The 26,408-nt window shown below is 36.2% G+C and overlaps 1 protein-coding gene across 4 annotated transcripts in view; it reads left to right on the top strand.

Moving 5' to 3' along the window:
- The window catches only part of LOC107206925 (ephrin type-A receptor 6), a 379,928-nt gene that overhangs the window by 87,708 nt on the left and 265,812 nt on the right, over positions 1-26,408 (top strand). For all 4 annotated transcript variants that reach the window (XM_015633404.1, XM_015633396.1, XM_033518822.1 and 1 more), the window contains exon 3: positions 204-867. In XM_015633404.1, coding sequence (XP_015488890.1) covers positions 204-867 — 664 coding nt within the window. The remainder of the gene's footprint in view (positions 1-203; positions 868-26,408) is intronic.

The raw sequence follows: 26,408 nt of genomic DNA, 5'->3' as shown, positions 1-26,408 counted from the left end.
ATAGAAATTTATTGTGGAGGTTCTGAAATCAAACTTGTTTGGTGTTCTGTAGTTATCTTCTTTTAACTACTGCCTTTCCACTGAACTTGAAGTGATTATTCATAATTAAGCCATAGGTGCATGCACGGGGCACGTGTGTGCGTATGCATATGCATAATACATTTTTTTCCCCTGATTTTCAAACCCTTTTATTTCCTTTTTAGTGGGATGCCATAACTGAAATGGATGAACACAACCGTCCCATTCACACTTACCAGGTGTGCAATGTGATGGAGCCCAACCAGAACAACTGGTTGCAAACCAACTGGGTCTCCCGCGACGCCGCGCAGAAAATCTACGTGGAGTTGAAGTTCACCCTGAGGGACTGCAACAGCATTCCCTGGGTGCTGGGGACCTGCAAGGAAACGTTCAATCTCTACTACATGGAGTCAGATGAGCCTCACGGAGTAAAATTCAAACCAAACCAGTACACTAAAATTGATACCATAGCTGCTGATGAGAGCTTTACCCAGATGGACTTGGGCGACCGCATCCTCAAGCTCAACACCGAAGTTCGTGAAGTTGGGCCTATCAACAAGAAGGGATTTTACCTTGCTTTTCAGGACATTGGAGCATGCATTGCTCTGGTGTCAGTCCGTGTGTATTACAAGAAGTGCCCTTTCACGGTGCGTAACTTGGCCATGTTTCCTGACACCATTCCAAGGGTGGATTCTTCCTCGCTGGTGGAAGTACGGGGCTCCTGCGTGAAGAGCGCTGAGGAACGGGACACCCCAAAGTTGTATTGTGGGGCAGATGGGGATTGGCTGGTGCCTCTGGGACGATGCATCTGCAGTGTGGGGTATGAAGAACTGGATGGTTCCTGCCATGGTAAGAAAACATTGTTAGCTTTTTCTTTTTTTTTAATTTTTAAGAGAAGTTGTACAGTGTCATATTCTCTTCCACTGTCCATAATAGTTTCAAAATGACTTGAGAATAAGGTGTTTTTTTGTGTAGTAATGGTTGTGAACAATGATATCTCAGTGGCTGCTGAGGCCATCTGCTGTGATTCAACATTTGCTTTGTAGCAAAAATGGGGGAGAGAGTCCGTACCCATCCTTTGCAAAAATGACTCTCCTATTTTGGTCAAGAATTCCTCAGACTGGATAGTGTTAGGCAAGCTGCACAACAGCCTTGGATAATAGACAGCATTAAAAGCACTATGCACTGTAATCAGAAATGAAATTCATTTTGTTGTCTGATCTTGCTGGCATTAATTTTCAAAATACAAACTCGTTGCAAATATACAGTGTTGACTGTGCCATTACTGGAAGCCAGCATAATTTTGTACATAAGGTCAAAAGGTTTCTCTCTTAATGGGATAAGGATTTTCTCTGAAGCTTTAATGCTGAATGAATTCCTGTCCATTATGCAAGTGAGTCATACACTGCATTTGTACATGAGTAACATAGCCAGCAGCCAAAGTCTACCAGAAATGTTTTCTGCAGTACATCGACTCCACTGGTTTATTCAATTGACCTTCTGATCTGATCAACAGGACCCTGAAAGTGAAATGGGAATACCCAAAGCCATGAGTTTTTGCATGTTCTTACCTCTTTGCCCCAAGAATTACAAATTACTGCTGTGGAAAATTCTAATCTAATAGAGCTTCCACACATTATGAAATAATTTTCATAGGTTGATGTTGTCCTTTTAATCTTCTAAAGTGAATCTAAATACTTGTGCTGTTTTTTTTCCTGGCAGTTTTTAAGATTACATTTGTCTTGAATTGCTTTGTGAATGTCATGCCCAAGGCAAGGCCAACTGCATGAGATGCTTTCATAACTAAAGAGCACAATTTAATTCCAGTAGTTTCTGCTCTGCAGTGTGTAAACCATGAGTGGAAAGGGTTCCTGTTAAGTTTGTGCCAGAGCTGGTGGTGGAGATGCATATTTGGACAGCTGGGAAAGCATTTGTACAATGGGATTTTTTCAGTGTGGTTGTTGAGTGTTGTGAACTGAACCATGGGTTGATAGACATCTTTCAGACAGCCATAATGTTCTATTTTGAGACTTTGCTTCTTGTCTGAGACATGAATAACAAATTCAGAGTTAAAAGTAGTTGTTGCTTGTTAGTAAATCCGGAGCAAACTCTTTAATACCTGTTAAATAAAAAAAAAAAAAAATACCTGAATATTATTAATTCTCCGAGGGGAAATTTTTTAAAAGTTACACTGAGCTTCTTTTCAGAGAAACAGAGGGCTGGGGACTAGGTGAGGGGAGAGCAGAAGCCACTCTGTCCTAGCCTGATATATAGTTATAAAATTTTCCTGTCTTTTGGGTCCTTCCCCCAAACCCCAACCCAAAGCCCTTTTGTCCTTCCCATTCTCCTGCTGAAGTTGCAAATCTGAGTCTTGAAAGTATTTTGCACCATTCTGTCAGTGCTTTGTGAAGGCTTAATCTGTGATGTACTCAGGAGAGAACCATGTCTTCTGCATGAAAATAGCGGTCAAAATAATATATTTGTATTTTGAAGTCTGTTCTGACAAATAATTGAGTGGTGGCCAATATTTGCTAATAGTTTATTTTTCCTACTTAGAAATTATGTCAAACTTTTTAAACCCCAGCCTGTGGCTCAGTGGGAAATAAGCACTTCATGGTAAATATGGCTTCTGTGTCACAGAATATAAAGAATAAATTTCTGTTTTGTTATTTGTAGTTGCATGGACTTTCTATTCACAAAATAGAAAATGGCATAAGGAAGGATATTCTGCCTTTTTCATTGCTCATCATTTTGCAAAGCAGCCAGAATGGGAATAAAATGAGTCTTTGATCAGTTTTACTACCGCTGTTAAAAATCATAGCTTATTTGCAGCTGCCTAAATCTCACTTACCTGCTCTCCTAACTATCAACATTTCAATTATTTCAATATGTGTCAGATTTATGTATCTCTCTCTTTGTGGATCTCTCAGTATTCACTATCTATTGCATTTTCTTCTAAATGCATCATTTCAGAGCCAAAATGTCTGAGAAGAATTCCCAACTGGATTAAAATATCCATACCTTTAAATGTATATGAAGTTAGTTCAGAGGCATATTAGTAGAGAATTTTCCAGTAATTTGAGATTGTCTTCCTTTTCTGAAGTCAGTGAGAGAGAAAAGTGGTATTGACTGCAAGAGATTCCCAGGTGTTTGTGTGTTCTGTACATTTTTAATGGGATAATCTGGAATATTCCAATCTTCTCTATATTTATTATGTAAACAATCTCTTGATCTTTGATTTTAATCTACCTTTCAGGATTTCCTCCTCAGAATCTTGAAATAGCAGCATCATTCACAGGTTCTTCTGCATCTTTAGGCATAATGAATAAATTAGAGCCAGTAATTTGGCAGTGCTGATGAGAAAGGGCTCTGATACAAAATGCTGGCTTTGCCGATTCATTGACACCAGCCCCATAACCAATTTGCAGCTTTGAAGGAGGAGATGCTGCACAGGTTTCTGGTAAACAACAATTAAAAGTGGCATGTTCAGTACTCTGTGCTCTCTGAATGGCAGCCCAAGATAGGAGCTGTGTTAAATTTAACAAATGTATAATATATACAGGTCATATCAGGACTTTGTGGTGGGTTTTTTTTTTACATGGGAACAAACAATCGTGACAAGGAAGCTTTTATAAACTTAATCGTAATGGTTCTGTTCTGTTTGGGTATGATATAGAAATAATTGGATGACTGTTAACTGAAGTTTGACTTTTTAATGATTTACCAAAAGTTATCTGAATTACTCAAGGTTAGGAATTAATTGCAAAGAAAAATTCAATTATGTATAGCAAATACTAATTATTATAGTAATTTCAGATTTTACTTCAGTCCTAAGCAATCAATCACAGTGCAAAAGTGTACTTTACCAGCCATAAAAAGTTGATTCCTCTTGAGGAATATTCTTTGGAAGCCACCAGTTCCAAGTAAGGTATATTTGGTATAGTTGAAGCAATGCTAAGAGTTAAAAATGTAAAACAACAGGCACTGACAGACCCACTTGGTTTATTTTAATTGAGACAAATGGAGTAAGAAGTGAAAATGTAAAATTCAAATTCTCTGACCTTGAGTTGACTGAACAACACTTCTTAGGGATACTAATGCCTGAACACGTGGAGTTTTTAATTGAACAAACACTTCTTTCCAGTCACTGCTTGAATTTGTGGTAATGTTTCAGTGTTAGGATTCCTGCTTTGGCAGCTGTTCTTTGTGTTCTTCAGCCCTTCCATCTGGTCCAACTGGAAACTGCTCTCATGTTTCAAATATCAACTATTCCCCTCCTCATATATGCACCTGTGTTCTGGCTTTTTTATGGGGAAACCAAGCAGTTCATGTTTCAGTCATGCTTCACCTGTTACCTGTGTGCTGGCATCAAAACAGGGAAAGTGGGGATAAGCTACTTTGGAACTGCAAAGTTCATAGTTACAGAGCCACAGTATTGTGTAAGGTTCCTTTTGGGTTTTCTTCCATGTGTTTATTTGCTCATGAGATCTAATCTATACCAAGCATATTTAAAGGAAAAGCAGAGAAAAAATTTTGACTACAAGAAAGGGACCAAATGAGGTTAAATAGAAAATTTTCAATGGCTACAAATTATCTTTTTAAGGGAAAACCTTTCCACCAGAGTCCTTCCTGCAGCAGAGCTGGGGCTGTCCACATGTGCTGGAGTAGATCCCTAAGATACAGGGTGTAAAATTTCAAATTCCTGTTTCCTGACAGCCAGAAACAGGAGTTTGTCAAAGATGCTGAATTTGTGGAGGACTAAGAGGATCCATGTTTTGTCTCTGTTGCAGAATGGGGCAATCACAACTCTGTGCTTTGATCTTTCATGGAAATACTTTAAATAGTTGTCTTCTAATTAGTTGGTTTTTTAATAATATCTGTGACTTACTGGTCAGTTGAAAAAAAAATTAATTACATTCATTGTTTTCCAAGTAAACAGACATATGTTTAATGACATTTGTAACAGATTCTTAATTTTGTGACTTCTCTGAATCATCTTTACCCTTTTTTCCTGTGCTTAAGCAATGATGTGGTTTATTTTACATAATTTATGTGAGTCTGCAGAGCTTTAGATTTCACCATTTCAATGGTGATACTTGAAACCTTTGTGATTACTGGTGATAAATATTTTTCAAAAAAACTCCTCTTTAGCTTGTGTAATGGTGCACAACATCTGTGAACATTTCAACACAAATTTTAACTTTCAGTTCTGAATATGGATAAAGTTGAATTGTGATTTGTGAATTCCAGATTTAGTTCTTAGGTGGAACTGCTGAACAAATGTTTTTAGTACTATGCAAAAAGAAGGACGGGAAAATAAATAGTTGTGGATAATAGCAAACCTGTAGGGAAGAGTATAGAAAAGTAATTGATAATGACCTGTTCAAAGCTTCTGCATATGTTTAACCACATATAGCTGATAACATATGGAAAAACTCTGAACTCAAGGCCTGTATACATTAGAAAAAATGAGTATTTGCAGTAGGTGAAAATTTAAATTACTGTCTGCTCTGAAGGGACATTGCAGATGCTACTGGCAGCACTTTTATGTTCCTGTATCTTGGTTTTAATTTCTAAATGGCAGGTAATGTGCCAAGCTAATTCAGGCTGTATCACTTTCATTTTTACTTTTTCCACTTGCACAACAAAAAACATTTTGTCCTTAAGGCTGATAATTAGTGTCAGTTAAAAATAACATTGTTGCCTGGCTGAAATAGGAGGAGAATGAGGGATGTGCATGGATGGGATAATACTTACTGTCAAAAGGATGACTTTTTAATGAGTTGTACCAATCTAGAGAGGTCTGACTTGTCTGTATTCAAGAATTTCACCTTTTTTCAGCACTTTTAGATTGTTTTGATGGCTGTTTCAGGTTCTGGGTTAGTTTGTTATGTTTTCATTTGTTTGGAATTTTTTTTTTAATTGTAGCATTTTTGCATCATCTTTTCAGTGCCTTAAAACAGTGCATATTTAAATTAGTTGTTGATTTTATTTTATTTTTTTTGGGGGGGGGGGTGGTTCTTTTTGGTTTTGGGGTTTGTTCTGTGTTTTTTTTATTGCAACAAAGAAGTAAGAATTAAACAAGTACCTGAGGGGTCCTGTCTTCAATGACTGCCTGAATTAACAGCCAGAAAAATCTCAGTGCCATATAAATTCACATTGCAGCTCACAACCAACCCTTTTTTACTTAATCTACAGCCATCTGCACATTGTTCAGCTGGATAAATTGTAGCACAAAAAGTCTGATTAAACAGCTGAAAAGGGATGCTGCTTCAGAAGCGAGGATTTAAAGAACAAAAAACCCCTTTACATTTGATTTTACATAGTAAGGAAACTCCAGTGATAATAAATGAACAAAAGTTGTTTGCACATCCTTGTTATGTCATGCTTGCAATATTTTGAGCAAATAAAGAACTTTACAATAGCCACTGTAAGCTGGTTACCAGAATATTTCACTCTAAAAATTCACATCAGAGCCTTGATTTTGTAACTGCACCTAAATAAATGATGTATAAATAGAAAACTTATTGTTTACAAACTGAATTAATGTTAGAAACTGCTGGTTTTCACTCTGATGCTGGAATGTGCATTGAATAGAAACCTTGATAGCGGAACAAGAAAACCAGCTGAGGTTAAATAGTGAGTTTCAAACTGAAAAACTTCAATATTTTCTGTTTGTATACACAGACATGAAACTTCAGCAACAAAAGCATGCTGATAACTCAAGTGTGTCTTGCCTCAGGTTTTGCGTTAGTGAATATTGCTGGATATTGATCCTACCAGCTATCCTTGATAAACAGTAGACAAAAATTATCCAAGGGACTGCAGGGATTGATTTTGCTGTTGTTGTGTGTGACTTGGTAACAGAGCTGCATGATTTGACAGAAGCAGCAGCCCACAGTAAATTAGTTATTTGCTCTTGCTCTGCTGAAAGAAGTGCACTGCAGTGGTGGCCACCTGGAAAAATCGCTGTACTAATGTGAACAAGGTGTTTAACTTTTACAGAAAATACAAATAACAGTGTATCTCTACATCTATTCAACTGTATATAGGCTAAGTATGTTGGAAGACTATTTGTTATTTTTTTCACTTGAAGTTTCTCCTATGTTGCCAAAAAGCAGGAAGACTGACGGCTTGGATGCTGTAGTGTGGCAGGAGGGGAAGAAGGAATGCACTGACTCTGTTATTGTCCTGTGCCCCTGTGAAAAACGAGGTTCACATAATTTTTATAGAATTTAAAAGTTTAATAAAAAAAACAATTAGGAGAAAAAAATAAAGTAAAGTATACAGATACGGCCGGGTGTCTCTGCATCCAGCTAAGAGAGCACACCTTACTAACAAAGGATTGTCCCTTAAAAACAGAACTCTACTCCATATCCATAAATTCTCATACATATTCATACATTCTTCTTAGGATCTTTGGTGTTCTTCTGTTTAGTTTTCTCTTGCCCCCTTCCCAATAGATCAATCTTCTTGGCGCCATTGAGATTTACATTCTCTGATACCAGGAATGCAATAAATTCCTCCCCCAGAGCTCTGGTCACTGCTGTCTTCATCTGGATAAGATAGTTTACAAATGCAGGAGTCTCTAGCTATTTTTTCCTCAGTCTTTGGGTTATACAAACAAAGACAGTTTTTATTTTAATACTATGCCATAACCTAACATATATGTATTATACTACTATTTCTAAATTTCATCAATAACAGAAATAAAGAAAACTATATTAATACAACAAAATTTCTCACTCTTATACACATAACATTCATCTTAATATTTGCAAAAAGCCAATAACATAAAATGTATCTATAACACCCCTCACTGTCATAGGATTTGTCCTCAAAATGTGTGTCACATCCTAAAGGCACTATCACAAACTGTTGGCCTCCTTTCTTGGGTAATGTAGCTTTTCTTTGCTTGCCACATTTTTTTTTCTACTTCTGGGAGTCAGTACCTAAAGGTTCAGCTCAAACATTTTGCATTAATTTGCCTTGGAAGACGTTCATTGCACTTTACACATGATCAACCTTAACTGTTTCAACAATCAAATATATTGAATGGGGGCGAGTTTTGTTTGAGTGAAAGCCTTGGTCTGCTGTATTTGATGAATGTAAAATTTCAGCATTGCTTGCTTGCATCTTCCTGCAGCTGAGGAGGTTTTTCTGCAGCTGGAAGAGAAAACTTGTGGTGGGGTTTTTTTATGGCTGAGTGTATCCTCAGTGTGCTGAAAATGCACATCTTCCTGGGTTTGGAAGAGGTCTTGTGTGAGCAAGAAATGGAGGAGAGTAAAACCATACTGCTTTACTGATAAACTTGTGCAATATGAAATGCCTTGTGCTACTCATGGAATTTGTTGAAAGTTGTGAAAGAGAAATTCTTTGTGAGGAAGCTGTTGCAAACGTTGGCCACCAATTTACAAAGAAGCACAACTGTGTGCACAGCACAATTGTGTTTTAAGGACTTCCATGGCCATTTCTTATAGCAGAAGAGCAGTTCTGGCATAATAAAGTCCTGCTATATGTTTATCTTTGAAAATTCAGTTTCTAGAATTGTTGTTACTCCTGTTGGAGCCCTGAAAAATAAATATAAGCTAAGAGAAAAAATTTTAGTCATAGTGCTCAATGAAAGTTTCCAAGTTTTTGCACTACAGTAGATTGTGGATATTTTTCAATAATAAGAAATCTGGCTCAAATTGTTGAAAATATGTGATTCTATTTACATATATTAATACAGATTATAATATATGTAATATAATGGCTCAGAAATTCTCAAAATATAGGAATTAGTTTGTTTTTTTTTCTTTTCGAAGATTGTTTTCCTTAGGCTTCTGAACAAAAGCACTTAAATTTATGCTTTGAAATAATTGAAACATTTTAGAATATCGTTATTATTTCAATACAGATTATGTCCCCTTTGAGAACTCATAAAGTGGAGATCCAAAATCTGAAGATAATCACCATTACTTCCTCTGAGGCAGGTTATTAATCAGTAACACATTCAGAAATAAACCATAAAGTATGTTCTGTAATGAAACTGTTCCTGTAGAGGTTTAGTATCATTTTATTCAGTCAATTATTAAAGCATTTGTGCTGAGAAATATAATTTCAAGAGTGATCAATAAGAGGTTTTCTCTGGCATGACATGGCCCAGGAATCACAAGCAGGAGTGAATACACAGAGATTTCTGAGGAGGTTTGTCTTGAATACAAAAGAAAGTGTGTGGGTGTTTAAAAACTTGAACTACATTTGCTTTTTGCAAGTCTCAGTAATAATGCAAATGACACAAGATTTCCTTTAGCCAACACACTTTGCCATTTCTTCCTAAACCTTAAGGTGGGGAATAATACAAAAAAATTTGTATCAGTTTAGAAGTCTTAGAAAAACTTTTGTAGAATATAAGGTCATTCTGTGTCACAGAATAACTTAGGTTTTTAAGGGCAGTGGTATTCAAAAGGTTCTGAAAAACTGCACCAACCAAAATTAGTGTTATCTGAGGCTTTTTTTGGGCAAAGCACTTTGGAGGCTACTCACAAGCTTAAGTTCTTGCTAAATGGGGGAAAAAATCCGAAAAATTGGATGGCAAAGGCAGTAATGTTAATGACAAAAGTCATGACTGACACCTTTGTTTAAGGGAAAAGGGAAAGGAAGAAAAACTCCCATGAAAGAAGAGGCACCACTTGGAGATTTTTCCATCCTCAGTAGTTCCAAGAGAAGCCATGAAGATGGATTGGCTTTTGGGCTTCACTGCTCTTGGAAAACTCTTGCAGGGCTCTTGGCAGGAAGGGAGGATTTTTTGGAGCTCCAAAATGTCAGCTACCTTAGTTTTGGATATGAAATTCTGAGAAATTTTAGATCTAAGTTAACAAAGATTGACTGACATGTCTCACAGTCCCATAGTGATAGATGCAGTAGATGTGCTGAAAGTTCTCTCTTTAAGGGTCTTTTGGGATTTTTTTTTTCACCCCCCTTAATTTTACTTTCATGAGTCTCATCAGATCCCAGGAGAATAATCTGCTGGGAAGAACCTTGAGATAACTGAGGTTGCTTACCTGGAGATGGTTGCCTATTGAGAAGGCATTTCTGTGAATCCTTCTATCCTGCAATGTAAATACCCCAGCAAGGGAAGGTGATCCTTGGGAGCCAACCTGCTGCAGTGAGCTTGTGCTGTTCTAGCTGTGTACCTAGGGATGTGTGTGCTAACAGCAGAATAAATTATGTAAAACGGGTCTCGTACCTACCAGGGAAACATCTAACACAGTCAAGGACTGCACTTGAAATGTCTCTCTTTAAAGAGAAGTTGCTTCAAAGGGATACTGATCAAAGCATGAATAAATTCCCAAAGGACATGGAAATGTATGCATAGAGAGATTATACTCCAAATGCTAACAATGAATGTTTAGTTATTTGGAATCTGGCTATTATATAATAATAGTTATGGATGTGAAATGTCTTAATTTTGCAGTGACAGCTTGACTGTATTCCCAGATGTTAAATATTTCAAAGCTTATCTTACATATATTCATAAACAAGATGAAAGTGTTAATTCTAATTAAAATGATGCACAGTTCAGTAGCAGCCCTAATAAAGTCCCTGTGGAACGGTGAATTTAATAGCAGCCTATCTTTTATGCAGAATCAAAATGTAGATTTCAATTTTACTGTAGACCAGTCTTCAAGGAGAAACTGAGCAGTCAAGATGGAAGAACTGAAAAATCACATTAAAGAGTTTTTTTCACTATGTGCAGAATTTTACATACCAGTATCTGTGTGTAATGGTAGTTCAGAAGGAAATTGGGGAAGGGGGGGGAAGATCAGGCAGGCAACAACCCTTCCTAAATGTAATGAATATTCTAACGTCCTGAAGTACATTTTTCACTTGGTGAATATTTATAGGTCATGCTTGTGGTAATGTTCCTCATCATATTTGCCTGTTACAATTTTTCTTGCGATTCTTTTTAATCAATATTTGAAAAACCACAATTTTTTAAATGTAATTTAATACTTACACGTGCATGTTCAAGATGCCTTCATAAGGACAGCGAGAACGTCAGTGTGGAATCACTGGGAGGTGAGAGACTGGAATAGAAGATGTAGAAGTATTTTTTTATTTCAAGGCAGGATAAATTTTCCACCATGTTTAATAGAAAAAAGAAGGTAAAATCTCGGGAGGTGGCAGAGACCCCAGGGAGAGTCCAAGGGGAATGGCTGGAGACAGGGTTGGTTTGCAGCATTTAGGATACCAGGAAAGGCAGATTATGAGGAAATGTACATTTTTCTTTTCAAGATCTGAACAGGGATTCTTTGACATGCAGTAAATTAATAATAAATTTCATAATTTCTGTGTATATGTCTCTTTGTAAACTAGGAATTATTACCATTTTGCCTATTTATCTCAGTTGTTTGATATTATATACCCAGTTGCTGTAATTAGCAGATCATGTTAAACCATGGTAGTAAGAGAAATTCTGTGAAGGAATTTAATTTTGAAAAAAATCTTTTTCAATTCTTAATAAAGATCTAAATTCTTTTCAGAAGAAAGTTCTGGAGCAAAATTTAGATTGATCAGATTTTTTTTTCCTTCTATAATCTTTCCTTATGAAACAGTAAGTAAACTGATATGCAAAAAAAATGTGATTATAAATTCTTAATTCAGTATAAAAAAGTTAAAACTCTATTTTAAAAGGCTTTTGGATATATTGAAATCTTTTTTGTCTTTACTGCAATCGTGCAAAATGTTTAACTCTTGTCAGAATATCTGATTCTAATCAAAAGGGATTAGTATTTGGGGTTTGAGGCATTCATGTTCGTTTTAAGTGTCTCACTTATATTGTTTTTGGTTTGTATGGGCTAATTATTTTTTTTTTTAGCTTGATTAGGTGACTAAAAGTTTGTAATCAAATTTCATGTTTGCAATTTTTTAATAATTGATGAAAATCCAAATATTTAGTGAAAAGTTCTCAAATAAACTACAATGTTTAACTGAAAAACAGCCAAGCAATTATAGCAGAAGAGGATGAAGTCTGTATATATTGTTAATATCCCAGAGGAAATGGCCACCCCATTGACAAAATCCCATAACAGAGACTTTTCAGTGCTTTGCACTGGTGAATGTCTCTGAATGGCTCCTTGTCAGTCTGTGGGGTCTGGCTGTCATTTTCCTGCTGAACTTCCTGAGATTTTCCCTGTGATCAATGCCTCAGGTTAGCTGGAAAAAAGTCATTTTCACCTTTCTTTTCTATACAACTGCTGTGCTTAATTGTTTATTAACTGTCATGTCCCAACCTGTTCATAGCCACCAACAAACTTTGCAGTCGTGTCTGGTCAGCTGGCATCACCAATTTTAGAACTAAAAATGCAAAAGGCATTATTACTAATCATTATTAATCAGGATTAATCTGGTCGCAGGAGTGAGGTGGCACAGGGCCATATGAAACAAATCTTGCATTTCTCTCAAGTTAGACTTGAGGTAGACTTGCAGATAATTAATGAAATATACTTCTTCTGGTCTGTGGACTTTTAAGGAGTTGTTTAGAACATCCAGTGATAAATGCTGTTTTGTGCTCAAGGAAACACTACACACTAAACTCGAAATTTTCAGTATCAAGCCATTTAATCATTAGCAACTCTGTGTTCTGAACCTGATGAGACTTCTAAAATTAATTTGGAGATGGGGTAATGGTAGAGTTTGGGGATAGTGAGTGAAAGATCCATAGTTTCCAAAGGAAAATAGTGGCTAATTTCCATTAAGGTCATGCAAATCAGAAACAAGTCAGTGCTTGGCTAAGTAATTGTTCATACATCAGGAAAAAAATCTAGTCATCCACTTCAAAACTCCCTAATCTTCCACTTTTGTGATTTAACACTTATGCAGCACTTCTCCATAGAGTTTGTTGGGTGCTTTGTTTTAGGGTTTTGTTGGTTTGTTTTGTAAGTATAAATGTGCAATATATGAAGCAAAGTTTCAAGGAAAACCTACTCTAAGAGTTCAGGCTGTTTTAATCTGTGGATCTGACACATGCAGATGGATTATTGTGGCATTTTTAAACTTGGAAATAACTTTGTGCTGTGTATAAATCTAAAAATGCCCTAACACAAACTCTTTTGAGGAGAAAACCTTGCTTAAACTGAGTTCCTTCTCCAAGGGAGAAATTCAACTAAATGAGAATGAATTTTACAGCAACCCACTCATGCTCGGGGTAGCTGTTGCAAAGAAGTAATGACAATATAAATGTAAAAATCTGCAAGTAATTTTCAGATTGCTCTCTGTGAACATTATTGTTTTAAAAATACAGGTCATGCTGTATTTTTCACTGTAGCCTGTGAAGTAATCTTTTTTTTTTTTTTTTAACAGTAAAGTAAAAATGTGAGCAAGCTGTCCATGGATAAAATTATATGATTTCATAAAATGCATTGCCTATTCTAATGATCCCAAACTAACCTCTTCATTTTAAAAGGCAGCCTTGAGATTGCTCTTATCCCGTGAGTGTTGAATCAGAATAAATTTCCACGTGGCAGAATTGTAAGAGGAAAAAGATCCACAGATGAAATACTGTTTGATATCTTGCCACTCTGGTACCAGTGCTTAAGTTATCTTATATTGTCAACACACTTTTTAAACATTTTCCAGTCTTTTCACCTCTTCTCACCAGTGCTGCAGTGTCCAAGCAAGGATTCCTAAATGTGATTCTGACTCTTTTGCATATATCTAGGAACTATTGCATTGTAAATGTCTTGTGAAATCTGCAATTTTGTGATTAGAAAGAAATATTTTATCCACAGTGTGAAAACTCTCATTTCAAAATTCTCAGATTTTCAAAGGGTTTTTTGGTTATTGCTGTTTGTGAGTTGTGGTTGGTTGGTTTTGTTTTTTTTCCCTGAAGTAGCATTCAGTCTTCTTAGCAATAAAAGTAATATAATTTGTAAGAAATAACAAGCAGTGGTGGAATCTACTGGGCAGTAATATTTACAGTTAGTTAGAAAAGGAATTGTATAATAAAAGATTTTCCTTCAAGAGAAAGCTGTGAAACTTATCTTTGTTTCTGATTTATGGACTTTGCTACACTTTAGGAATAAATTAGGTAAACCTGAAAGAACTGAAGGCTCAGTGGCTATAAAACAACCTATTGATTTTTGACTAAATCTCTGTCTTCAGTACTTTTTACAGTTGCCTGCATCCAAAAAAGCCCACAGTGTAGCTACTACGGAAGCAATTTAAGTAATTGGTGTTTGATTGGCTCTTTATACCTACACCTTATCCCTCTTTACCTAAGTGTTAATAGCAGCAGCAGAGCAATGCAACCTGAAAATCAAGGACAAGGGCACAATGAAACTTCTGTTAATGTAGAAGTGAGTGGTAGTTACAGTAAAGATATTCAAGTACTGTTTTTGGTTTTTTTTTTTTGCTTCGAGAGCATCAGCACTTTTACTTTTCCACATAGATTCTCCTGGGTCTTTCTGCAGCTACTTTGTTTTCCCTTTTGGTAGGGACTGATATTGTGCTTTCTTGTTGGCTTTTGTGGGGATTATTTGTTGTTTGTTGTAGGGGGGTTATTTTGTTTATCAAGAGGACTTCAGCAGAGATACAAACCATGGGCATTCTGAGGAACAAATGGATTACAGTGGCTGTCATTCCTGAGAAAAGTCCATGAGAAAGCAATTGCAATAATTATACATAGCTCTTTATCTCAAGAAGGACTTGTGCCTGAGAGAATGGCAAGATCTCAATTCTACTGTGAGCAATTAGCTGTGGCAGGTATCTTGAAAAAGGGGTAACTTGAAAGAAACATTCAAGTGTTTTTCTTCATTAGACTTCTGTGCTAGTGACAGTGGGAAAATACAATGAGTCCTTAAAAGTATTTTAAAAATCAGTAGACTGTGCAGTTGGAATATATTGAGTATGCAGGAGATCAGTGGTGTTGTTTTCAGCTTTACAATCTTAGTAATCTTGCTTTTAATACCCTGCTAAAATCATCAGCTTAAAAATATTACTGTTTAACCCCTTCTGCATGTCTTAAAGTAGTTTTTATTTGGTCTGAAATGTTACTACACTGCTGTACTCTGACCTTCTTGGAGCATTCCTTCTGCATCCAGACTGTGCTGTAACAGGGTGGAAAGGGGGAAAAACTGTTTTTTTAATATGTGGAAAACAGTTTGTGAGTGTATTTGAAAGATGTTTTGGGTTCCCTGCAGAATTACAGCAGTCATATTTGTGAAATTTAAAAACAGCAACAAATGAGTGAATGTATTTTATTTATTAGCAGCATCCCTGAGATATTTCACTCTTTACATTTAAAAATTGTCAGGACATGACATTTCAAAAAATAATAATTCCCCTGGGAAAGTGTTGTGGCACAGCTTGCCATAGTCAGTGTTCAGAATGCATTTGCCAAGGAGTGTTTATGTGTCTTCTTGCTCAGGTTGTGACGCTCCTCTTCTGAGGGGATGTCTGCTGGTCAGTGAATTTCTCATTCTTTCAGAACAAGCATTTGCATATCAAAGGCCTGATAGGAGTAAACACACTTTATACTTCCATCTGTCATTCTCTTCCCACTGAGACACAAAATAAGAACAGTGTAGCAAGCAAGAGGTTTATTTTTTTGTTCTTTAATTCTACACCAGTTTACTTTGAAATATGAAGGATGCCTGGATACAGTTTTCCATAGCTGTGTTTCTTTCTGTTAATATCTCTTGACTGAAGCTGCCCTAAATACGTAATCAGTACTCTTTGGAAAAGCAGCATTTCTGAGGCAAAAAGAAAGAACACCTTCATTCTTAATTTCTTAACTCTGTATTTTCTAGTACTTAAAAAGAAACAAAAGAAATAATATCACAACATCTTCAGTCTTTGTCCAGTAACAGAACTTGAGCTCTACATATCTTCTTGCAAATTAAATGTTATTAGTATTGTTTTCTAAAGCAGGCAAAATTTTTCAGTGTCTATGGGAAACAAGATCAGGTTTTGTTTTAATTTTTACTTCTCTTGCACTGCTTCCCAATAGAAATTTTTCTTTGTAAGTTCAAGGAATGAACGTGTTCATAAACCTGAATTAGGGCTATGTTAGAGGGTTACCAGCAGTGATCAAAGTGCCCATTCAGTGTGTGCATTCAAGTTTATTTTCAATCCTGAACTCATTCATTTAGGGGGAGTTCAGGTGAGCATCCAGCTCACATCTGTGCCCAGCCCAAGCAAGTCTGATGCGAGCAGGGTGTCACTGGTGTGAGGAGCAGCTGCATGAGGATCCCAAGGTAAAAACAGTTCCTCTACTTATTTAACCCCTTCTGGGATGGTCTCCACAGGCTCAGCAAGGAAAACACTATTGGGACTCTGCTCTCTCCCATCCCAGTGTGTGCTTCCATTGAAGCAATAGATATCCCCCTTCAGTTTGCATCATGGAATTTTCAGAATGAGAAATCCAGATTCAGTGCTGAGTTTTCTAGTCTCTCTTCCCTTTTCACCATTTCTGAAGCTCTGCTGTTCATCACTTGACAGGAGTTCATTGTATGAGACCAAAGAGAAGATCATCTGAAGTCTCTATTTATTATAGCTTGAAACCAAATCTGGATTTGCTGCCAAAGAATTCTATTATCTTTGATGGAAAGGATGAGTCCACAAACTCTTTGGAGCGTGTATCTCATATTTTCACTTAAACTTGTACAGTACCAAGCCCAGTAGGGTCACAACCTCTACTGTGTTCTTTGAGCAGTATTTTAAAGCTATAAACTTCTAAGGTGTCTGCTTGGTGTTCAGAATGCTGGATGCAGCCAAAGGCCTCACTCTCTGTTGTCCTTAGAAGTCATCTTTTTGACAGAGGTTAGTGTAGGAAAAAAATATTCAACTAAATGTCATCAATCAACTCTTGTGTCCAGTAAAATAAAAAAGCTGCTGTGAAAGACCTGTAAATGAAGCTGGAGGTTTTCCTTTTCCCCTCAGTAGAAGTTTCACAGGATAAATTAATCTGGCAAGAACCACTGTGCAACCACATGGGCTCAGTCAGTGAACAGGTGTAGCTTCTGAACTAAATTATCTTCTGTCATGTGGGGATGCGACACAGCAAACTTTATTTTTAAGTGCCAGGACAAATATGTCAAAAATAAGTCTCTAATTTGACAAAATGCACACAAAGAGAACATCTTAGAACATTTTACCAGTTTCCTTCATCATTTTATTTATGCTTCTGATTTCTCATAACAGCAGCACTGAAATTATTAGAAGAATATGTTAATTTTTTGGCGTTTCTTTTCCTAGGCTTTGGCTTGTAGAGCTTTCTTCTGATGGACCTATTCATGGTAGGATTTTGAAATAGAGTGGCTTACAAGGAGATTGTTGTTAAAAAAGCAGATGCCTGTATTTCCTAAGGAGAGGGACTTGTTCCATAAGTGGAGTTTTTGATCTTGAAGATCATAACTTGAAATTTGTCCTCTGCTCTGCTTGAAGGGGACACAAGTGACCCAATATGAAGATTACTTCATACACATTGTGTTGTAAATTATGACAGTGATGTAAAGTGACATCCAGCTCTTACAAGGCCATTTGAAAAAAAACTGAGGTATTACTCGAGTTAAAAAACCAAGAGAATTTGAGAAGACCCTGAGCCTTTTTATCCTGACCAATAAGTCCAGTAGACTTTTCATAAAAGAGAGAGAAATCTTTGGAAGCTCTCAAGGCTGTTGTTCTTTTCAGTGATAACTTGATATGTTGCTTTTCTTTCAGTTAAGTTGGGTGCTTTCCACTTTGAAAGCCACAAACGATGGTCTTTGAGAAAGAGGAGACAAATCTTACTTTCTAATTGATGTCAGTGAAAACCACCCTAATGCTTGCACCATGTTTTTAATCTTTAATGGTCATGATTTTTGTTCCAATTGAACTTAAGATAAAAAACCCTTTGTATTATTATAAAGATTTTTACCTCTGACTTCATGGTTAAATAGATGTACATGTATCATTGGTATTTTTCAGAAGTAGATATCTGGCAATTGAATTAGATGATTGTTGTAGTTCCCATCTGTTCTAATTAGCAATATTTGAATATTAGCTAATGCTTATTAGCTAAGCATTTGTTTTCAGTTTTGAATTGGATATTCAAAGATAGTGATGTCAAATTTTTTATTGTAAAAAAGAGAACAAAACCCACCACACTCAAAATCACCTAAGAAAGAAAGTCTTGAGATTTTTATTGTTTTCTACCTTAAAAGAAATGTAAGCATGTAATACAACTCCTTCCCATTCTATTTATTATTATTTAGAAATTTGAAAGGGGAAATGAAGCTTTGAAAAGTCTAAATATCATTTCAATTTTACATGATTTCAAGTCTTTTTTTGGTCAAATGAAATAAATGAGCATATTAATCTCCCAATACATTTATTTCTTTTATTTTTTTATTTCACAAAGCATTTTGACATTTTGAAAGGGCTGGATTAGTTTAGAAGTCACCCTTTGCTCTTACTTTCTCATAAACTTTGAGTACATTTGGGTAATGAATAGGGACTGTAAATAAATGATGCAAATTAGGACAGAAATATCTTTACTGGGCCTTCATTCTGTGTTTTGCTGCAGGTGGCAGCAAAGTCAAGAAACATTATGCAAACAGAGACACATTGAACAATTTCAGAGCTGTGAAAAACATAACAAATTCTGATAAAATTTAATGGCACATAAATAGCTTCCAACATGATTGATAAATTTCAAATGCTTTGCTGAGGCAGAAGAATGAGTGGTTGTTTGTATATTTGCTAGACTTTGGGGGAATTTTACCAAATACCTTGTTGGTAATAGAAAAGTCAAAATTTATTTTTTCTTCTCAATTTCACATGGATTAGATTAAAATGCAGTCAGTGTTGCTGCTTTTAAGTTGTAAGGTAAGATTTTTCAAAAATATTTCTGTACATCCCTCCATATATCAGCAGAATAGCCCACAGAGTCTCTGGCAAGGCTGGAATCTTAATTAAAGGAGTTCCATATTTTACATTAAAAAGTCTTTAAGCAGTCTTATCCCCTCAGAAGACATTGAAATTATATTGTAGCAATAAGTTAAAAAGATCTGCCTGGATTATTCAAACAATGAAACAGTTCAAACTGATCTTATCCATTGTAGCTGAACTTACCTTTACATAAAATGATAGCCTGGAGGTTAATGAGGGAAGATCATAAAATAGCTCCAGGAATCTTGGGCTTTACAAGGTCAGCAGTTTTGTGGAACTGGGCTAGACAAAGAAGGAATTTAAGCTGCCTGCATTTGTTTGACCAATTGTAGTGTCAAAAGTGGAAAGTTTTTTTTTTTTTTTAATGAGAGTACATCTATTACAGTATTGATTCAGCCTGCAGCTGAAGGGAGAAAAAGGATTGAAAATTTCATATTTAGCAGGGGGTTTCTTTGAGAAGATACTCAGATGATACAAACTGATCAGTCTGGAGGAATGAGGGCTTGTGTTAGCATGGTGGAGTGATCATAACAAAAGTGAGAAGTCAGATGCTTTGTGTTTGTCAGGAAAAACAACCAGTGACATTCTTTAGAGAAATATCATCAATACTAAGGAAACAGATTATAAAGTAATACCCTTGACATATTTTGTCATTGTGTTTGTAGTATTTTAATTAATACAAAGCCAGCACATCATTACTTTTAATAGCCAAATGCTGTAAATGATAGAACAGAAACCTGTTATATCTAACTTCTGTTTAAAAGCTGCTCTAAGAACTTTCCTAAAAACTGTTCTAAGAACTCTCCTAAAAACCCACTTTCAGCTCATCTTGGCTCCCACAAGTGAATGCAGAGTAAATGAGTTGTTGCTGGGCAGTGCAGTGTCTACAGTCTTAGCTCCGAATTGGCTTTTTAAAATCATTTGTGCAGGCTTGATGGCAGGTGAGGGAGCTTTTCACTAGGAATAAAGAAATTATTCTTCAGATGTTTATGAAGCAGGGAAGCACAAAAATGCCTGACTGGAAAGGTGGTAATGAGAGTTGGTGTTTGAAGGCAGCTAGGGAGAGAGAAGCTGGTAGAATGCCGAGGGAGGTGAGCTTGAGTAGACCATAAGCAGCTCTCAGGAAGACAAGGGGCTTGCATTTGAGGGTATAAAGAAGGGAAAAGGAGAAAAAAAATGGGGATGCAAAGATCTGTAGAGGTGATCTTTGCAGTAATATTCTGAACAGGGACAAGCAGAGCAAAATGTGTTGTCAAGGCAAGAGAGATTGTGTTGCGGTAATTCAGTCTTAATAAATGAACTTGAATGTCTTGGGGATGTAATAAAAAAAAACACAGCCACCATCTGTCTTCATGGAGGAAAAGGCAGCATTTTTATAGGAGTCTGGTCACTTAATCTACTACACAAGTGGCTAAGACCAGTATTTATAAAGCTTTGCTTGAATTACATTGATCAAAGTCCATTTGGAAAGAAACTCTTAATTGTCTGCTGTGTTTATCAATAAATGCTTCCTTGGATCATCCAGAAGATGGTGATTGTTTATTTTTAATTAGTAGAATGAAGTAGTAAATAGAAAAATATGAATATTTTGAATATTTAACGTAAGAGTAGGAGTTTCCAGAAAGAGGGACTTCTAGCCTTAGACATGTTGAATATAACTGAAATAGTAGATTTTAATTTGTTTATTATGACTCCAAAGAAAGATGAATTTTTATGCCGTTACTTTGTGCTCCTTTACCATACTATTTATTTTACAATACATGATATAAACCCATGACAATATATAATTATTTATTATTTTCTCTTATTTAGACACATATTTGTAGGTATTTTGAGCCTTGTATGATCCTCTTAAAGTTTATTAAAAAAGCATTTCCCATACACAGCTAGAAAAACACACATTTACTCTCCCCCCCACATACTGAGGCTATTCTTTATTTTTTCCAGAATTACTTTATGTGATGCAGCACTGAATTCCTTCACAGATGGACTGTTCTTGTTCTTCCAGTATCTGAGGATAATTATCATAGCAATTAGATGAAGAGATTGGGTTCCAATTCACGTGGGATACTGGGTGATTTAGATTGATCGAGTAAGAACTGACATGGTTTTGAGTCTCACACTTGTGTTTTGGGGGCTTTTTTTGCATAATTATATTTTCAAATATTTTTGAAACCTCTGCCAAAGCATTCTTACCATTTAATGCTCTCAGAACATATGCTTATAGTCTCCAGTGCTTTCCAAATACCTCCAGCATTGTCATTTTGTCTTAATCCCAGACTGTTAATTTTGAAAAACGTCGAGCGAATTTTAGAGGCTATTAAGCATTGTTGTTGTGCCAGTTATTTTTCAACTGAACTTGTCACTTTTTGTGCAGATAAAATGTCCTTTTGCTTTCATATTGCTTTGAATAAAGGTGAAAAGGAAATGTTTTCAATTATTCTACTAGAAATTATTGCAGTATAGAATACTTCATTTAACACATGTATTTATTTTTTTATTAGGATTTTACATACTTTTACATAGGAGAAATAATTTCTTTCCAAAACACTATTTTTTTTTAATCCCTTTTGCAGACTAAGAGCTGTAGAGCTGATGTTCCACACAAATGTGATTTGGATAGAAAGAACAATGAGTATTATTTCAAAATAAAGACATAAGAGCGAGAAAATATTGTTTTCTATTTCAATTTTGCTGCATAACACTTGGTCTTCTATTTGAAGTTGTGTTTTTCCAGGAATAAGCTACACATTTTCAGGGATCTTAATCTGATTTGTCATCTGGTTCTATCTGCATCTCCAAAAATGTCTCGTTACTTGATGAATTTAAATCTTAGTGTGAGAGTTGTTCCTGAAATGCTCCATTCTGTGGTAGTGTTTCCTTTTTTGACCCAAGGCATTAATTTTTCATCTTGCTTGTGTGCAGCAATGATCTGTGCTGCAGTGACATTCATCCCCTGTGTTCTGAGGCTGGGGAACCCTGCTGGGATGTTTTATGGGTGTGCAGCCTGTGTCCTGCTGAAATGAAACGAGCCAAGCCTTTGCTCTCACGTCACCAGTGATGATCCTGGCACCTAACAAGGCACACACAGAGTCCCTTTCAACAGAAGAGTTTTGTGTGCTTGCTCTTCTCAGGACAGGCTCTAACTACAGGGACTTAATCCCCTGAGGGAACACTGGCAAACCAGAGAAGAGTTTGTAGAGCGTTATTTACCTCTGTTTAGCTACAAGTGAGGCCATTGACTGTAGACTATTTTAGTCCCCAGCATTTATTTTATAACAGGAAATCAGAAGTTTTGTTGGGGTTTGTAAAAGATGGGTGTGTGAGGAGGGTGATGACTGATGCCATACATAAATAACTCTGAGCTACAGAGGTATCTCTCCTAGCATTTGTACTGATACCTCAGCACCTTCCGTATTTAAATCATTACACAGGGACATTGCTGATGATTTTCATGGAAATGGAATAAGGTTGCTTGATGTGGAAAGCTCTGATACTAAGTGTAATCTTCACCAGAATTACTTGTTGCCAGTCAAGTGTGAAGGGGAGAGCAGATCACACACAGCCTTCCCTTGGGCTTAGGACAATATTTGTTAAACTGCAATCTTTGCTTCTCCTGAGGTTGCTCAAACTACTGCTCTATTGGTACCAATTCAAAGGATTCAGAGCATATAAATTACAGCACCAGACTACTGGAACCTCTTCCATTTCTTCACTGACTATCCAAGTTAATCCAGTGCATCATCCCACAGAAGCATTTTCAGAATCCCCAAAGGAAGGCACAGCTGCTGCTCCACTTTGTGTTCTTCAGTGCAGCCTGAAAAAGTTTTAACTGGGTCTGCCAGAGTCTTGCTTTGGTACATGCCTTCTTCTCAGGTCCATCCATGCAGTCTGTAACACGCCTATAAATATGGAATCTTCCAAAGCAGTGTCCTGGGAATTTACTTCCAGGCATGAAAAATAAGAGTCAGGTTTATCTTGTCTCTGTGACTGAACAATCTCAAATGGTTTGAGTTCAAAATCTTATTAACCACGAGTCTGCATTATACAGAAAGATGACTGGAGTTTATATAAACCTATAAACTTACTTGCTTTCCTTGTTAAGTTTTTTCACATTGTTCTCTTCTAAACAAGCACTTGAGATCCAAAGCAAAATAGAAAATCAAAGCAGTCATGTCCTTAAGTGTCATGAACTAAATTATTTGAATGACCCTCAGTGTCCCCAGAACCTGTACACTCAGATCTTGACTGAAGATGTTTGCTTTCAAAATGCTTCACATCCTCAAATCCTTCAATACTTGGAAGCTTTAAGTGATGCTTTTTGCAGAACTGCATCCCCCATACCTTGTGCTTAAAGCCCTGCAGAACCACTGAGATTCCCTTGACCAAAGGTTATCTTTATGCACCTGGTGTGAAGTCAAGAAGGGAAGCCACATGCTGGCTATAGAAGAATAAGAATATTTGAGTATTGCCATTTTGAATTATTTTATGGGGGAAATCACTTGCAGCTAACTAGGGAATCACAAGGAAAAGGGAAGACAGAGGAAAGGGACTCTGGGGTTATAGATCTCATTATCGTTGTGAGGTGACCTGTGCTTTTCCAGCTCCTGCATGGTTGGAGGCACAATATTTCCACGTTTTCCATGTGATAACCTGATTCAGAATTCACCCCAGTATAGAATAAGATGTTAGAGTGTTTAGGGGCATCTTGTAAAGCTATCAAATGTCTGATGAACGGAGCTTGCTGCAAAGTACCAGCTGGAATGGTGCTAATATTTCAAGCAGAGCACAAAATCTATAACTAATTTGAACCTTAATTTGAGTAACACTTTTGAAAAATAGTCATCTATAGATGCATTAATTAAAGCATCGTGTGGAACATCCTGACCAGTACATAATTTGACATATAAAAGTCAATATAGTGAAGTTGAAGAGTAAACTAATGAGGTACTTAGTGATTTGAATTCCTAGGATCAGAGGGGCTTGACAGAAAATTCTGGATATTGGAATCTTGTGCTTGCTGCAGTTTTCTTCTTTGCTAACTCTGGAAATTATATTATCATTTATCAATTCTAATTGATTTAACCAATTTGTAGTGACCCAGATACACACAGTTCATTCTGCTGGGCTGTCACTGGAGTGAGAATAATTTAATCCTAATTGTATTTGTCAGATCCTGCGGTGACAATATCGTAATTTTTCACCTTATTCTAGGAGGAGGCGGCATTTCTTTACCATGAAGAAAAAGAAAGTGTAATTGAATTAACTGCTGGTGAGCATCTTGAAAATGTTTTGCTTTTCACTTCTGTTACACTTTCCAGCATTACCATCTGTATTCCATTAGGCTAAATGAGAGATGTTGGGGATTAAAATAGGAGAAACAATAAATAAAACTTGTGCTAACCTGATACACCCAGATTTCAGATATGCTGTGCTCTTTTTATTGTTTTAACTCTTTTATACAGAACTGAGAAGATATAAATATATCATTTTGCTGATGACCTTCCCTTATCCACCTGCCTTCTAACTCTTTAACTGTTGAACCAGTCGGGTACATTGTACTGGGTTTCAATCATTAAACAGCTTTACTTGTTAAAATTTTATCAGCTGACATGGCTTTTGTTCCTAAACTGCCAGTATTATATGAAAAAAAACCAAAAAACCAAAACATAAAATGCAAGGTTTGGCTGAGGTTGACTGGCTATGACTCACGTTTTTAGCAGCAAAAAGGGATATTGAAGCTCAGGAATGAAAATCTGTCAGCTTGGTGTCTGCCCTTACTTCTACTCCAAAAGAGCTGAATTATACAGATCAATTAGATGATTATAAATGAAGTGCTGTATTTATTAATATAATTAAGTGGTTTAGAATCCCACTGATGACAGAGAGCAGCTGTGAACCCCCCTTACTGAATTATTGTACTGTGGTTACTGATTGTGAGTACTGATGATGCCTCTAAATTACTTCCCAGGTTTTTTATTCCTCTTTTTGAGTTTCTTAGCATTCTTGTGTAAATTAATTAGTTGTTAAAAATTAAAGGAAAAAACCAAAACCAACCAAATAAAAAAAAACCCATCGCAAAACAGGACCAGGGAGGGACTTTATACAGTAATTTAGAGGTTTTTTTAAGTGTCCAGTTCCACATTTTATTCCCTGTAGGAATGAACTAAAAGGTGAATTCAGGAGATACCACACATCCCATTTAAAGCATGACAGAATTATACTATGAGTGGGCATATGGGAGCAAAAATTAGAGAATACTCATTAATAACACACATTAATGATACTTTCACAAAATACAAATTTTTTTTCAGTAATTTTGTTAGAAGTAATCACAAAATATACACTAGAAACTGTATTAAAATCAAGTTTAAAAGTAAAGACTGGTAATTTAATGGAGAAATTCAAAAGTAATAATATTTAAACCATCAAAACTGCTTAGAGGCTATTTAGAGTCATGATAATGCCCAAAAAAACGTAAAGGACATCAGAAAAAACTTTGTATTTGCAGTGTCTTGTCCTCATCTCCAGGAGGGCAGAACTGCCTCCCTGCTGCCAGAAAATGTTGATTTTGTACTTAGGATTTTCTATTCCACGTGTATCTTACAGGAAAGAACCTATGACACCCAGGGCGTTGTGTGTTTATGGCTCCAGCATCATCTTGATTCATGGACTTTCAGAAATTGCTGAGACAACAGTGTGATCATTATTGAGCCAAGAACATGCACAGTGTAGTAGATAATGATGTGCTTTGCCATTAGTCCTCATTTGCTTATGATGACTTAATTCCTTACTTTCAATAGGGACTTTCTAACTGTGGGTGAAATTAATCTAATTAAGAACACGGGTATGTATTTAAATGTGTGTCCATATATGTCTAATTGTCTATATTTATATACCTATATGTACAGGCACTTTTGTGTGTACACCTCACATTGCTCAGTTCTTCTCTGGAAGAAATATTTAATTCAACCAGAGAGCAATTTAAAAGATTTATACTTTATGGGGTAGTCATTATCTCTGTCCTAGGCTTGAAGTATTTTTATTGTACTGGAATCAAAAATTTTACATCAGTGGGATTTTATCAGATGTATTCCAAGGGTTTTATTAATCTCAAATTTTATGACACGTGCAGTTATTTTTTTTATCATTATTTTTACTGATTTGGTTTTCTTCTGATTCTTAATGCTGCTCTCTTCAAAGCAAGGGAAGGAGGCTTTTGGCAATGTTGCTTATTATTTACTTAATTTTTGCAAATTTATTCTACTAAAAGACTTTATTTCATTATAATGCCCGCAAGGGAGCATTTATTTCTGTAGCATTTGGTTAATATTACTGTACTTCATAGAATCATGGAATGGTGTGGCTTGGAAGGGATCTTAAAGCTCATCCAGTTCCAACCCCTTCCATGGGTAGGGACACTTTCCACTATCCCAGGGTGCTCCAAGCCCTGTCCAGCCTGGCCTTGGGCACTT

This window comes from Parus major, chromosome 1 (assembly GCF_001522545.3).
Source record: "Parus major isolate Abel chromosome 1, Parus_major1.1, whole genome shotgun sequence".
Lineage (NCBI taxonomy): Eukaryota > Metazoa > Chordata > Aves > Passeriformes > Paridae > Parus > Parus major.
Note: the sequence above shows the minus strand (reverse complement) of the source record. Positions and strands in the feature narration are given on the sequence as shown.